The following is a 14,945-nucleotide window of genomic DNA, read 5'->3' as shown; positions in this document are numbered from 1 at the left end:
GTAAACGCAGTCAGGGCGGGGGTCTCTGCTCTGCTTGCTGCTGTGACGGCAAGGCCAGGGGCAGGGGGTGGGTGGTGTAGGGTTCCCCGGGCTCTCCCAGTGGGTCCTCAGACTTGACCATGGGCTGTGTCTCCGGGGCTCTCTGTCAGCTCTCCTGTCCCTCCTTCAGGGGTGACCGTTCTTGCAGGCACCTGGTCCACAGTGTAGATGATTTCTCTTGGTTCCCCTGCTCTGCCCTCGTACGACAGCAGCTGATGTGCCTGTGTTTCAGAGGGGATGTCTTCCTTCCTGCACTCCGGACCTGCTCCTGATCTGTCACGAGCTCACTGAAGGTCTGCAGAAAGGTGTGCATGTGTGCGTACGTGTGTGTGTGCACGCACATGTGTGTGTGTGAAGCGCCCCCTGTGCATGGGGCTTGCAAAAATTCCAAACGACCACGACAGTCCACACCCGGCTGAATTATTCCGTGAGCTTTCGGCTGCTTTCTTCTGACGTGATCCCCGACGGCCCCTCTCCTCTGCAGCTCAGCCCAGGATAAAAGCAGCCGTGGACCCGTCTCTCCTAAGACAGGCTCGTCGCTGTGTGGATTTTAGTTCATCACATTACTTTGTGACCTCAGCTCCACGGTGGGTTTAAAATAGCCATGCTTCTGTCGATCACCGGCTTGTTCTCGCTGTCAGAGCGGGAGTGACAGTCCTGTGATCATCTAAGCGGAAACATAGGTCTTAACTCCGACTTTCACATATGATGAGAGTCACAGGCAGGGTGAGGACACGGGAGGAAGGGCCGAAGCAGAAGACGGCAGCACAAGCCTACCGGCTACAGGAACATAATGACGGGGAAGCCAGGTAGGGAATCAGAGGACACGAGAGCCATCTTTCCGTCATGACTTTAATCACAGAAGTGGAAAGACACAAAAGCCCCAGACGCAGGAACAAGCAATCCAGAACCTTCCCTGGAGATTGAGAAGAACAACTATGAACTATGTTCCTCTTAGAAAGAGCGATCCGTAGGGCAGTTCGAATTCCGGACACAGGGAGGCCCGTGGACTCCTGAGGCCGGGCTTGTGACATTACAGGAAGAATCAAAGATCTATCTATTAGGGGCGCGTGGGTGGCCCCGTCGGTTAAGCGTCCGCCTTCGGCTCAGGTCGTGACCTTGCAGTCTGTGAGTTCGAGCCCCACGTCAGGCTCTGTGCTGACAGCTCAGAGCCTGGAGCCTGCTTCGGATTCTGCGTCTCCCCCTCTCTCTGCCCCTCCCCTGCTCATATTCTGTCTCTCTCTGTCTCAAAAATAAATAAAACCTTAAAACAAAAAAGATCTATCTATTAAAACACTAGAAAAGGCAGTGTGAGGGTCATGGAGAAAGGCACTGTCGTCACCTTGTGCTCTGAACTGTGCATCACGCTTTGGGCGTATTGTATTTAGAAAGGATGCTATTGCTGTGTTCCATTCTTTGAGAAAGCTACGTTTTTTTTTTCACTTTTATAGAAGGCTACATTTTTCTTATATTCTTTTTTAAATGTTTACTTATTTTTTAGAGAGAGAGAGAGAGAGAGAGAGAGAGGCAGAGGGAAACGGAGAGAGAGAATCTCAAGCAGGTTCTGCACTGTCAGTACAGAGCCCGATGTGGGGCTTGAACTCATAAACCACGAGATCATGACCTGAGCCAAAATCAAGAGTCGGACACTCGGCCGACTGAGCCACCCAGGTGCCCCAGAAAGCTACATTTTTAAAGCAAAAAAAATACTGTCTTTACTCTTGAATCCATTATTCCTGCCTCTGCACCACCACCTTTCTTCAACAGCAACAGAGTGCCAGGGAAACGGGAGCTCCACTCGTGGGTGTGAACCTTTTAAACACAAACCTCTGGAGCAGTAGTAACAGAGGGGCAAACCCGTAGAAGGTGTTACGACAGCCGTGATGCAGGATTAAAGATGCTGCGGCCTCCGGTCAAAATCTCTCAACCGGAGCCGCATGCTGAACACCTGCCCTTTCCAGAACTCACTGCCAGTAGATTGCAAGGGGACCGTGGGAACCCAACACTGCTGAAAACGGGCCCGGGCTGCAAGTTCACTTGGTACGGGAGGAGGCCACCGCCCCAGGGCCACGTAGTTGGTCTCTGATCACCTGTTCCTTAGTGTGAGCTAAGTGGAAAAACGTGAGTGGGTGACGTTAACGCTCCCTGCACAGCCAGGGTGTGGTTCCGTGGGGGGAGGCGTGAGGCTTCACGCATCCCTGTCCCCGTGGGGAGCTGACACAGATGCCCTCCCCTCCCCCCGGAAGCCCACGAGAGACATCAGCCCAGCAGAGAGGAAGGGTTTCCCCTCTGGTGAGCAGACCCTCATCTCTTGGCTAATCTGCCCTTGGCAGTGGCCAATACCTCCCGAGTGAACAGTGTCACGGTCGGGTATGGTTTTTACTGCTGTTTTGGCAGGATGACTTGCGGAAAGACTCTGGCTGTGTGTTTCCTTGAGCTGGTTGGCTCGGGAGACCATCTCAAGGATTCTCATAAGGAAGCGGTACCTGGGGACTCACGGAGGATGCGAGGCAGCCGGGAGCCTGTGCCAGACTGGCGGCTGGATCTGGGGGCAGCAAGAGAAAATCAAACAGTTGAGCTGAGGAAAAGCCCCCACCCTGAGCCGTGAGCTCACAACCATGCAGCGGCTACGACCACCTGAGTCTGCATCGCATGTTGTTAACTCCCCGATAATGTTCACCGGGGACTCTGGGCACAGGGTGGTCTCCTAGTGGCCGTTTTTCTTTTCATCTGCTAACACTCACCTTGCCACACGGCAGGCTGGGTGTGTATGAGGAGGGGAGTCGGGCAGGGGCTCAGACTCCGATTTCACGGCACTCCCTGCGCTGTGCCCGCCTCTGTAGCGGGATCTGCGCTCGGAACTTCCGCAGCTCCCCACCTGTTAGCTAATTTACCCCACGTGCCTGAAAGGGGGCTCAGGAGCCCAGGTCCTGCACGCTGCAGATCTCACACATGGGGGACGCGTGTAACAGGGACCCCTGGGTGACCAGGATTAGAGCACAGCCAACAGGGGTCAACGCTGTTCGAGCAGAGATACTTGCCTTCGAAAATGATTTACGAGGCTCGATCAGAAAGGACACCATTCCAAAGTGAAACATGTTATCTCCCTGACATTTGTTCACCTATAAAAACCGTAGCTCCTGACATACGTACCAGGACTCCTTTTGAAACGATCTCACTTGATGAAATAATATTCCCGCTGGCAATCAAAATACTTTACTATGTAAGTAATGATTCTCTACATAAATGCCCTTAAGCAGCTTTCTACTAGAAATGGGGTCATGTGGGAAACATCTCAAAGAGTTTGGAAGTCACCGGAGACCCTACTTGGGGACAAAGACCGCTTCATAGACATTTCCAGCCAACACCTCCAGCTCAGTGTGGCAGAACCTGCCCAGATTTTGAAGTCAGCTGGGTCTGCGTTCGGATTGGCTAAGTCGCTCTACCTCCACGTCTTAGTTTCTTTCACCTACAAAATGGGACTAAAGCCACCGTAAGGTCCAGGGCGTTGGCAAGATCAAACTGCGCCTGTAACAGAGTGCCCAATACGCGGTTTTTACTTAGATCACTTCCCTCTTGCTCCCAACATTGCTGACGAGAACCTACATGTAATCTCCAGGCCCCCTGCCCACCAGCCTCAAAACTAAAATATAAAGAATATGAGCACTTATTATTTTAACATGTGTTAAAAGATAAATGACCCCATGGCTCGGGGAGTGAACAACCCTTTCAGTAAAGCGAAGATGCTTAACTTAAGACACCTAATTTCCAGGGCAAAATGTTTTAGAATCTGAAGGGTGGTGTTAAAGTCATCTACCAATAGGTGGTGCTGTTTACATAGTTCTTAAATGACTATGTTTTTTTTTTGTTTTGTTTTGTTTTGTTTTGTTTTAAATTAAATATATATTCTTTCATTCACTCCACAAACATTTACTGAGCAGTTACTGTGTGCCAGGCCCTGTGCAAAGAGTTAGGGATACAAAGAATAATAAACAACAGCTTCTGCCTTCCCGAAGCTTAAGGGAGGACAAGGGGTATGTATGGGCATGGGGCGAGTGGGGAGGGAGTTACAGGTATAGATAAAGATAACCAGCAGGTGCAAAGCAATCTGAAAGGCAACTGACTCAGACCCAAGGGCCAGGCCAAGCTTCCCAGAGAAAGGGGTGTCCTGAGCTGGGTCCTGAAGGATCAGCTAGAGTTCCTCCAAATATATCCAACCATCCACCGCCACCAAATCTCCAGACACATACACATGTCACTCAGGAGGAGGAAAAACCCTCCACTTAATAAGTGCTAGAAGGTGTAATTCATTAAGCTCTGCATTTGCTTGTGTGGGGTGTTCTTTCTTTCCTTTTTTTTTTTCTTTTTGTATCTGTGTTTTATTTTATAATACAATAAAGCTTTTTCTCCATATACTATCTTCTTACTGAGATTTGCATTTCTTTAATTAAGAGTGGATCTGATTATCTTTTCTTTAGTCAGTTGGCTATTTGTACTTCCTTCTCAGCAAACTGCCTGTTCAAATCCTCTGCCCGTTTTTCTAGTGAGCTGATTGTCTTTTTTCTGTTTGTGTTGAGTCCTTTGGAAACTAAGGAAACTGGCCCTTTTCAGTTGAATGTGTCGTTGACGTTTGTGGAGGGAGTGGGTCTGGTGTGTGTGCCGGGCCTTTCCACGTCCCACTCTGCCTTACACTGTGTTCTGTGCACCGTACGTGCTCAATAACTTAGGCAGTGCTGTGGGACGGAAGGGGTAAGGTGATACAAAATTGTTCAGGGTTTCTGATTCCTTCCTCCCTTTTCAGGTCAGGGTGAGGGTGGGAACAGGAGTTGGGGAATTCCGGAATGTCCGAAAGAAGAGGGGCACTGCCAGGACGAGCAGGCACACCGACATTAGCTCCAACACTTGGGGTAGAAGGTAATCATCACGGCCACCGTGGATGGAGTGCCAACAGCAGGCAAGCTCCGTGCTAAGGGTTCTTGCAAACATCTGGGCATTGTTCTAGATGTCGGGCTGGCCTGCCTAGATCAGAAAAACCTTGTTGGCACCTGATGTCCAACTGACGTATATTTGCCTAGCTAAATAATGATCCGCCTCTGAAGTTACATTGTCAGAGCATGTCTTCTGCCACAAAAACGTGGCTACGAAGCAAATGAAAAAGAAAGTTACAAATGTATTTAAATGATACACCAGACACACAGTACCCTAGAAATAAAGTCTAGATGGAAAAGGAATAAAACGTTAGCTCTGAGGTCTCTAAGTAGTGAGATTTTTCACTTCTTTTTTGGACATCTGGATTTCCTAAGACACATGCTACTTGTGTAATAAGTAAATTATCTCAAAGGAAAAAAATCTTGCTGGGGACAAGCGAGAGCTGGTATTAGACATGAATATGAGGGCACAGGAGAGGCTGGGGAGCCAGCACATGGGGGGCCAGAAACCCAGGCTGAGGGTTAAGCTCCAGATTGCACTATCAGTGATGGTGAGATAAAAGAACAAATTTGAGCCTTGAGGGCCTCAAGGTGTCACTGAAAAGACTCTTTCGTGGAATGTTACAGCTTTAGGACGGACGGAGCTCGGAGTCTCCAGCTCAGGGTTCTGGACCCTGTAAAATGGCTGGCACAGATGCTGAGGTTGTTCAATACAAAAGAGCATCTAAGGGGGGGCGCCTGGGTGGCTCAGTCGGTTGGGCGGCCGACTTTGGCTCAGGTCACGATCTCGCGGTCCATGAGTTCGAGCCCCGCGTCGGGCTCTGTGCTGACAGCTCAGAGCCTGGAGCCTGTTTCAGATTCTGGGTCTCCCTCTCTCTGACCCTCCCCCGTTCATGCTCTGTCTCTCTCTGTCTCAAAAATAAATAAACGTTAAAAAAAAAAAAAAAAGAGCATCTAAGGGGATACTTTCACATCTTTGTTATTTTGAAGCGTTCCCCTCCCACCCCCCCACATTTGTTGACTCTGAAATGCAGGGTTTAAATGTGTGTTCTGATGAGGTTTCCAGCAGATGGCTGAAACATTTCCCATTCTAACAAAATCAGTCCATTACAACAACTTTTTGCTGGAAACAAAGTCTTACTTACAAAGCTGATATATGTCAGTCCAGTCAGAATTACAAAGGGGGGGGGCAGTTTTCTAACTGAAACACTTAATCAGTCTGGCAACATCCAACATAAATTGCATTCTAAGTAGTAGCTGTTTCTCTGATACAAAATACTTTTTTTTTAATAAAAAAAATTCCCTATTGCCTTAGTACACTGGTTACATTAGATAGCACAGGTCATTCATCAGAATGTTACTGTTGATTTCCTATTTAAATTTAGTAAGTGCTTCACTATGACACAAAATCACTATATAATTGTTAATATTTATCATTAACAATACATGAAATAAATATCCCATGGCCATATGTTGCTTTTGTTCTTATAGAAGTTTGCCAGCACACAGATTAAGTGCTGTTAAAAATTTGTGGTTTCAGGGGCACCTGGGTGGCTCGGTCAGTTTAACGTCCAACTTGGTTCAGTTTATGATCTCGTGGTACGTGAGTCTGAGCCCCACATCAGGCTTTGTGCTGACAGCTCGGAGCCCTGGAGCCTGCTTCAGATCCTGTGTCTCCCTTTCTCTCTGCCCCTCCCCTGCTTGTGCTCTCTCTCTCTCTCTCTCTCTCTCAAAAATAAATAAACATTAAAAACATTTTGTGTTTTGATACAAGCAAAGTATTCTAAAACATCAAACATTCTGGGGTGTCTGGGTGGCTTAGTCGGTTGAACGTCTGACTTCAGCTCAGGTCACGATCTCCCGGTTCATGGGTTCCAGCCCCGTGTCGGTCTCTGTGCCGACAGCTCAGAGCCTGGAGCCTGCTTCGGATTCTGCGTCTCCCTCTCTCTCTGCCCCTCCCCCGCTCACACTCTCTCAAAAATGAATAAACGTGTAAAAAAATTTAAAAAATAATAAAATGTTAAACATTCGAAGATAAAAGTCCCCAATGTCACAAGAATGACTGTCAAATCCAGCGACCATTTCCAAAGAAGATGAGAAGCCGGCACGAGAGGACTGCAACTCACAAAAGAACACAGTTGCTATTTTCATTGATATTTTTAAATACATTAGTCTATTTTGGAGAAGGTGAAAGCCGAAGATCTCAAAACCACTATCGTTTCATGTTCAACATTAAGGTTTGTGCGATATGCACGGAGGAGCTTACGGTTGCTGTAATTGTTACTGAGAAATCTGTATGCCGAGGTGGAACTGTTTTCCTTGAGCAAGAGGAGGCTTTTTCTAATTTCCGTGCAAGTGCCACATGCTCTGAACACAGCGCTGCATATGGCGTGCGGTAACGGGAGATCTGGAGCCAGTCTGTTTCACACAAGTTACGGCACCGTCGTGCGTGCGGGACGTCCTCCTTCCACAAACAGGACCCAACCGAAGCCGCCCCCCTGCTCCGCCCCTCCCTCGCGAGCATCCTGGCGAGCCCGCCTGGCTCATCCTGATGCCACGTGGACAACTGCGAAGCCGGGTGATACTTAGCGCTCCCCCCTGAGCGCTTCCAGATCTTGCCAGAACCCGGGTTGTGCTCGCAGGACCGCATCGCTCGCGTGAACACCATGCAACGTGTGTCACACCAGAGAAGAGATGAATCGCTTTCTCTTACGAGCCCTTATCTTACGAGCCAGGGAATAAAAGCTCAGCATTTTGGAAAGCCTCATAAATGATTTTCCTCTGCCTGGCGCAGGTCTCACTTTGTAACAGCTGCCACGACACGAGGCCCGTGACTGAGTGCCAAGCCTCGTGCTGAGTGCTTTCCCACCAGTCAGTTCATTGATGAGATGGGAGGCAATTAGGGATGTACTAATCCCTAAGGCACCGCGGCAAAAGCGGAGGCTCGAAGGCGTCACGCGGCGGCACTGGTCGACGAACCCAGACCTTTCTCTTACTCCAGAGACCCCGTGCCCTTTCCACCTTGTCTTGCTGCCCCCGGTAGCCAAAGAAGACGAGCTCTGGAAATGTAAGCCAGCATCCGGGAACCACAGACCAATATCAGAGCAACGAGCCAGAGATCTTACTATCTTAGACCGCTGAGTACCACGGTGTTTCGAAGGGGGTTATGTGAGGGCCACCTTTCTATACCTTTCTCTGCACCCTTTAAGTCCCAGAGTCCAGGCATCGGTCAACGAGACGCGACCTCTGCTTTGACGCCGGGTCGAGGCAGCTCAAGGGTGGGGCTGCTCAGGCGGGAAGGGAGGAGAAGAAGGAAGGAGAGGGTCAGGCAGAGGCTGAGTCACCAACTTTGACCTTCACTGCTATTGCTTCTTAGCTGTTTCTTTCTGTCTGAGTTATTGCGCTAATATTTCTACGGGCCCCTGAAGGTATCTGCCAGGACAAGCAATTCCCTAAGAGAAGGCAAGAACTTTCTTTCTGAAACTCCTCAGGTGTGTGGGAGCAACTCAACCAGCTCGGGGCTACGTGGGCCTCAACTACTCCCGGGTCTTAATGAGGCACGGGGCTTATTTTTAAATGGACATGTTTAGTTGCTTGAATTATTTTTAGAAAATGATTGGTGGATTTTCCTGGCCCCTCATTTCTAAGTCAAAGTCTCCTGCTGTGGCATTAAAAACAAAACAAAACAAAACAAAACACACACACACACACACACACACACACAACCCCTTTGCAAATATCTTTTATGGAAATATTTACCCAGAACATTTATCAAAGCCATAGGATTTAAGAGATAAAACAGATCTGGTGTTTGCACAATGCAGATTCTTTTTTGGAAATTCTTAACAAAAATCAGATGTGCACAGAAGGAGCCAAGGTTTTAAGAACTGCCAAGATCTAGACACTTCAGGTCAACTTCCAAGCTTACCCTACATTCAAGAAACCTGAAGGCCACACGGCATGACCCATTTATACTCTACTGTCATAGTAACCACTTGGCCTTATTTCAAAGGTATTATCACCTAATTAGCATAATCTTCTGATAAGAAGTACTAATAGCCTAAATTAGAAGGCAGAACCCCACATCAGTGGTCTCCGGGACTGTTAATCAACTGTGGCCCTAACCTGCTGATGTTAGCATTGCCTGCATCTTTCCTGCAGAAGCTACCTTTTAGGGATAAAACTGAAAAACAATTCAGGCCTCCTTACGGGACTGAATCAGAATAGATTTACAAACTTGGAATTTTTACAGCCTGTGGGTTGGAGTCCATTGCTTTATGACTAAGCCTTCTCCTTACATAAACATTTGGGGCGGGGGGGGGGACACGTTTAGCCTGTGAAGCTGAGACTCCTTCCTCAGCCTTGCTCAACAGAGAGAATGAAGGCACAGAATGAAAGCACAAGGTTTAAAAAGGCAGGTATCTACACAGAGAAACGATCTCACAAACACGCACATTCATAAACATAAAACAGGCTCTGAAAATGCCAACAAGGAGCTTTCACTAGTAAAAGGTTACTGTTAGTCGTAGAGGTGTTTGTCATAATCCGTTATAAATTAACCTCAAAGGGAAATGCTCAATTATAAGCATGCGTATTTCAGGAAACCGGAAAGAAATGGCTCCCATTTCTGGTGTTAGCTCGATATTCAAGAAGGTTTCTAACAAATCCTAAAACTCCAGCTTTTCACCCAGTCAGTCTACCTTAGAAAATACTGTCGACGCACTTAAAGAACCCACTGAAATTAATTTCTGAATGACAGCAGAAGGTACCAGAAGTGTGAAGTGTTCCGTAGGGAAATTCAGAATGGCTTCCCCAATTCCACGGACTTGGGGCCGAGCAAATTCTCAGGAGCTACTTTGGCCTGCACGAGGGTGCGGGGACGTCCAGTTATGGTTTTCCACCTGGACAACGAGCGGTGTGAAGGGTGACGAGCAGCCGCCTCAAATGGGGGCTTGAGTAGCGCCCACCGCGCTAAGGAGAAGGGCGCTCCGCGGGCGGGAGCGCGTACACACTGGGTGCTCTTCTGATTCATCGCTGGGGGAAAAGAGGTAACGAAACCTCTGAATGGTGGGACCAGCAGAGAAGATGCCCTTACCTTTCACTGTTCTTTTTGCCGCTGGAAGTACTGCTTGTAGATCCCGTGCGGGTTCGGTTTCCTTTGGAATCTCCGCAGCTTTCCCTTCGACCGCCAGGAGATACTCGCTCAGAGGAGCTGGTCCTCTTGATGGTACTGAGGCAACACAGAAATGACAATGAGATTCTTAACAGTGATTTTATTTTATTGCCGAGGGCAAACATATACGCGTAGATCATATTTCTATATGGATATTTAAAAAGGGGGGGGGCCTGGGTGGCTCAGTCGGTTGAGCGTCCGACTTCAGCTCAGATCACGATCTCCCGGTCCGTGAGTTCGAGCCCCGCGTCGGGCTCTGGGCTGATGGCTCAGAGCCTGGAGCCTGCTTCCGATTCTGTGTCTCCCTCTCTCTCTGCCCCTCCCCCATTCATGCTCTGTCTCTCTCTGTCTCAAAAATAAATAAACGTTAAAAAAAATTTTTTTTAAAGGGATTGATTCTAAAGCCCTAACTATACAATATGTGTAAGCGTGTGTGTGTGTGTGTGTGTGTGTGTGTGTGTATGGATGGATGTTATCCTCTGCAGAATGGCAGTTGGGATCAATGTCTCTGCTCACTGCCTTTGGAACTGTGGTCATTAGTCCGGGTCAAAGTCATAGCAGGGGCGCCTGGGAGGCTCAGTCGGTTGAGCGTCCGACTTTGGCTCAGGTCATGATTTCACAGTTCATGAGTTCGAGCCCCATGTTGGGCTCTGTGCTGACAGCTCAGAGCCTGGAGTCTGCTTCGGATTCTGTGTCTCCTCCTCTCTCTGCCCCTCCCTGGCTTGCACTCTGTCTCTCTCTCTCAAAAATAAATAAACATTAAAAAAAAATTTTTTTTAAAAGACAGCAAAGTCATGGCAGAAACTGAAAGGAAACATCCCAACAACCTTGTGAGCGCTCCAGCAGCTTCATGGGAAGTATCCTGCCCTTGAGCAGGCTTCAGTCTAAACCAGTGGTGCTCAGCCAGGGGTGACTTCACCCCCAGAGGACATTGGGCAATGTCTGGAGACACCTTTGGTTGTCACGAGTGGGGGAGGAGGGCTCCTGCTGGCATCCAGTGGGTAGAGGTCAGGGATGCTACTGACACCTGCAATGCCCAGGACATTCTGATCGGCCCCCAGAGTCGGTAGTGCTGGTGCTGAAGAACTCTGGTCTGAAGACAAATGCAAACAGAGTGCACCGGCAGTGACGGAAACATTCCACAACACGTATGATGCCTTTGTTTGCAGGTGAGTATAGCCGGTTGTGGGGGAGGGGGGCTAGACTGGTTGAGGGTCTGGGGTGCGACAGCTGTGAAGATCTCCTGGACCCTGCAGATTTCCGGGGGAGATCAAACAAATGGCTTGAACATGTTATAATTCCACAGTAGGGAAGCGCCTGTTCTAGGAAGAAGGATGGCCCGTGCACAGGTAGTTCATGGACACGAAAGGATGGCCCGTGCATGGGAGGTTCACGGACACAAAAGGATGGCCTGTGCACAGGTAGCTCGTGGACACGAAAGGATGGCCCATGCGCAGGAGATTCATGGACACGAAAGGATGGCCCGTGCACAGGTAGTACATGGACACGAAACGATGGCCTGTGTGTGGGAGGTTCACGGACACGAAAGGATGGCCCGTGCACAGGTAGTTCGTGGACACGAAAGGATGGCCCGTGCATGGGAGGTTCACGGACACAAAAGGATGGCCCGTGCACAGGTAGTTCATGGACACGAAAGGATGGCCCGTGCGTGGGAGGTTCACGGACACGAAAGGATGGCCCGTGCACAGGTAGTTCGTGGACATGAAGGGTAAGTCGTGCTGTTCTTGGAGCACATACGTGTATTACAGGCCTCCCTGTAAAGTTTTTATCCTCATCACTAGGCCACACATTCCTTGGGATCCCATCTCCTTGATCATTCTTACATATTTCAAGAGCCTAGTAAAGAAGCTAGATACTTATTACATGAAAAAGATGGAAAAAAAAATGAATAAATGAACGCAGTATCACACTTTGAGCTCGTCACAGGAAGAGACATGAAGGGCTCTAACTTAGCACCGGCCCAGTGAGAAAGAAGGAGAGGGCTGGCTGGCGGTGCGGGTCCCGGGCAGGGGCTGTGGGGAGGGGCCTGCCCAGGGAGTGGGGAGTGGGAGCCGGGCAGCAGAGAAAGGAAAGAAGGCCAGAGAGAGGGGCCGAAGGTGGGAGGACGCGGGGCACAGGTGGTGCTGGGGCCGCTGGACACAGGGACGTGACAGAAATGCCAGGTGGCTGTGAGAGCTCAGCCCCATGGAGGGGGCAGACCAGGCCACATTTTCGGACACAGGTGCCAAGGACGTGAGGCCAAGGCCAGGCTCCTGGGAGGAAGGTCTGAGCCCCCCTTTCTCCTGACGACACAGCACAGCCGTGCCCCCGGTCTCTCTTCTTCCTCTGTCCTCGTCCCCTTCCTTCAGGCCAGCTCCAGTCCTTTCCCTGTTGGAACTGCCGATGGCTCAGCGAAGAATCTCTTAGCATGTTTTTTTAAAACCTCACGGTGTGTCGGATTTGAAAAGCCATCTCGCTCTCTGGGTGAGCAAACATAAATAAGGTGACCATAATTGTGGGGATGTGATATGCTGTCTGCACAGCCTTCTTGGTGACTGAGGAAGCTTTGGATTCGCAGCCGGATTTGAATCTTACAGCCGGATCCAAATGGGCACGCCTCAAGGTCAGGACGTGCATTTTTAGAATGCTCAATTTGGGGACCAGGAAATTACAGATCTTAGGAGAGCACGACATTTCTGAAATTCGGGACCGAGGTCTAAAAATTACAGAAACCCTTGCGCTCGAAGTTCAATTTCTGCCAGCGACGACACACAGCAAGCTGATTTAACGCCGCGGGATCTTTCTCTGCCTGGCATCTGGCGAGGGGCTCGCGGGCACGCTGCCTGGCCCCTGGAGGGCCCCCGGAAGGCACCAGCAGCAGGTGACCGGCCCAGAGCGTCACCCGCATGGTGTCCCTGGGGGAGTTCATGGCAAGTTCACAGCCACTTAAAGACTTGTATCAAACACCCTTAAGGAGCTGAGAAACCATGACTACTAATCAACGGTGGCAAACATTAACCGGTTTTCTGATGACGCTGAGCTGGGTCGCTGGAAGAGCTAACGGGACACCAGTGATGGAGACGTGGAAACAGCGGTGGCAGGGATAGGCCACACACACGGAGAACTTCGTGGCTGGCGTCTGGTATCGCGTTTAGACCTCACACGTTCACTAAGAAAGTATCGCTGTCTCCATTACACAGATGAGGACACAAAATCAGGGATGAGGCGGCTCGTGAGGGTCCTCCCCCCACCCCCGCCCCCACCCTGTCTCTCTGCTGGGCTTCCTGCTGAAGAAGGGCGACAGTTCACGAGACACCCAAGGACATGGGTGGGAGGGCCTGCTGAACGTCTAGAAATCCAACAAATGTCAACGATTAATATGGATGCGTGTTTGAGGCTCAACCAACGGGAGGCACTGCGAACCTGAACGCTGCAGCGCTAAAGGGACCCGGCGCTCTGGGCGGTGAAAACAAATCTAAGGACCCTCACCTGTGTGTCCAGCTGTGCTGTTTGTGTGCCTTTGGAAGACACACACCTGTTCAATCTATGCATAAGAGGCCCAGAGACACAGTGGACGAAACCGAGCGCGGGAACAAAAGCGTGGAAAAATATTTTGGTAAGCTTCGATCAACAACAGAACGCACACCGCCCATCGACACGGAAAACACTTCCATCTGCATACACAGACTTGGATACAATTCATCCCAGCTCTACCCAGATATCTCTCATGCCCACATTTGCATTAAAATGCTAAGCTTTTAAAAAATCTACTATTGTTGTATGGGGGGGGAGGGGGAAAAACCAAGATATTTCCTTTTGAGAGCCAAGGGCTCTTACGAATTAAAGAGGATTTACCAGGACTCAAAGAGAAGGACAGAAAATAAAGCTGGAAGACCAGACATTCGCAGGATCAAGGGCAGCCAGAAGGAGTAACACTGTATACTCACTGCGAGAAGCCTCCTTAAATAACCAGCAGGGAATATCAAAGAAGTTATGTTCCCTCCGGACAGCAAGGGAAAAACAATCCCTTCATTTTGCAAGTGGTGGGACTGGCTGGTGAGAGACTGCACACCGTGGAGTACATTTTCTAGTGCTTAGGGCAAGGAAAGTAGTTTTGGCATAGAACCGCATGGATACGGTTTCTTCTTTTCCCTTCTGGTCTCTACCCCCACTCCTGAACCAAAAACCTTCTAAGGTCTGAAAATATAACGGTTCTTTACATTATGTACCCATTCGACGGTTTTTGCCAATTCAAATGAAATTTCAGACATAAAATTTCTGCAAGGGTGACTGGTGAGCAGAGGAGAGTGGCAAGCTTTCTTCTTCTGGTTGGATAGTAACTCTAAGCATGATAAGCCGACAATTGTGTCTTTCTTTCATTATGTGATTTGGAATCAAGGGTCAGTTTTCTACCATTTTGCAAGAAGATCTCCAACTTTTACAATTAAAAAAAAAAAAAGAGGGGCACCCGGGTGGCTCAGTCAGTTGGGTGTCTAGCTTTGGCTCTGGTCGTGGTCTCGTGGTTCGTGGGTTCAGGCCCCGCGTCGGGCTCTGTGCTGACGGCTGGGAGCCTGGAGCCTGCTTCGGATTCTGTGTCTCCCTCTCTCTCTGCCCCTCCCCCGCTCTCTCTCTCTCTCTCTCTCTCTCTCTCTCTCTCAGAAATAAAATGAAAACATAAAAAAAAATAACAACTAGAAATCTGACAGCTCACTCCTGTGTACCACTAGAGATTTTCTGATAACGTCATTTGTCCTGAGAACCGGGGTGATCATACTCAATTAAAACAATTAGCCACTCAATAAATA

At 49.3% G+C, this 14,945-nt stretch overlaps 1 protein-coding gene across 4 annotated transcripts in view; it reads right to left on the bottom strand.

The window, feature by feature from the left end:
• The window catches only part of EML1 (EMAP like 1), a 184,976-nt gene that overhangs the window by 38,725 nt on the left and 131,306 nt on the right, over positions 1-14,945 (bottom strand). For all 4 annotated transcript variants that reach the window (XM_019462237.2, XM_019462238.2, XM_053889787.1 and 1 more), the window contains exon 4: positions 10,063-10,197. In XM_019462237.2, coding sequence (XP_019317782.1) covers positions 10,063-10,197 — 135 coding nt within the window. The remainder of the gene's footprint in view (positions 1-10,062; positions 10,198-14,945) is intronic.

The sequence above is a fragment of the Panthera pardus genome, unplaced genomic scaffold, assembly GCF_024362965.1.
Source record: "Panthera pardus isolate Hobbes unplaced genomic scaffold, ASM2436296v1 HiC_scaffold_24, whole genome shotgun sequence".
Taxonomy (NCBI): domain Eukaryota; kingdom Metazoa; phylum Chordata; class Mammalia; order Carnivora; family Felidae; genus Panthera; species Panthera pardus.
The sequence above is the reverse complement of the archived record's forward strand: the minus strand, read 5'-3'. Positions and strand labels throughout refer to the sequence as shown.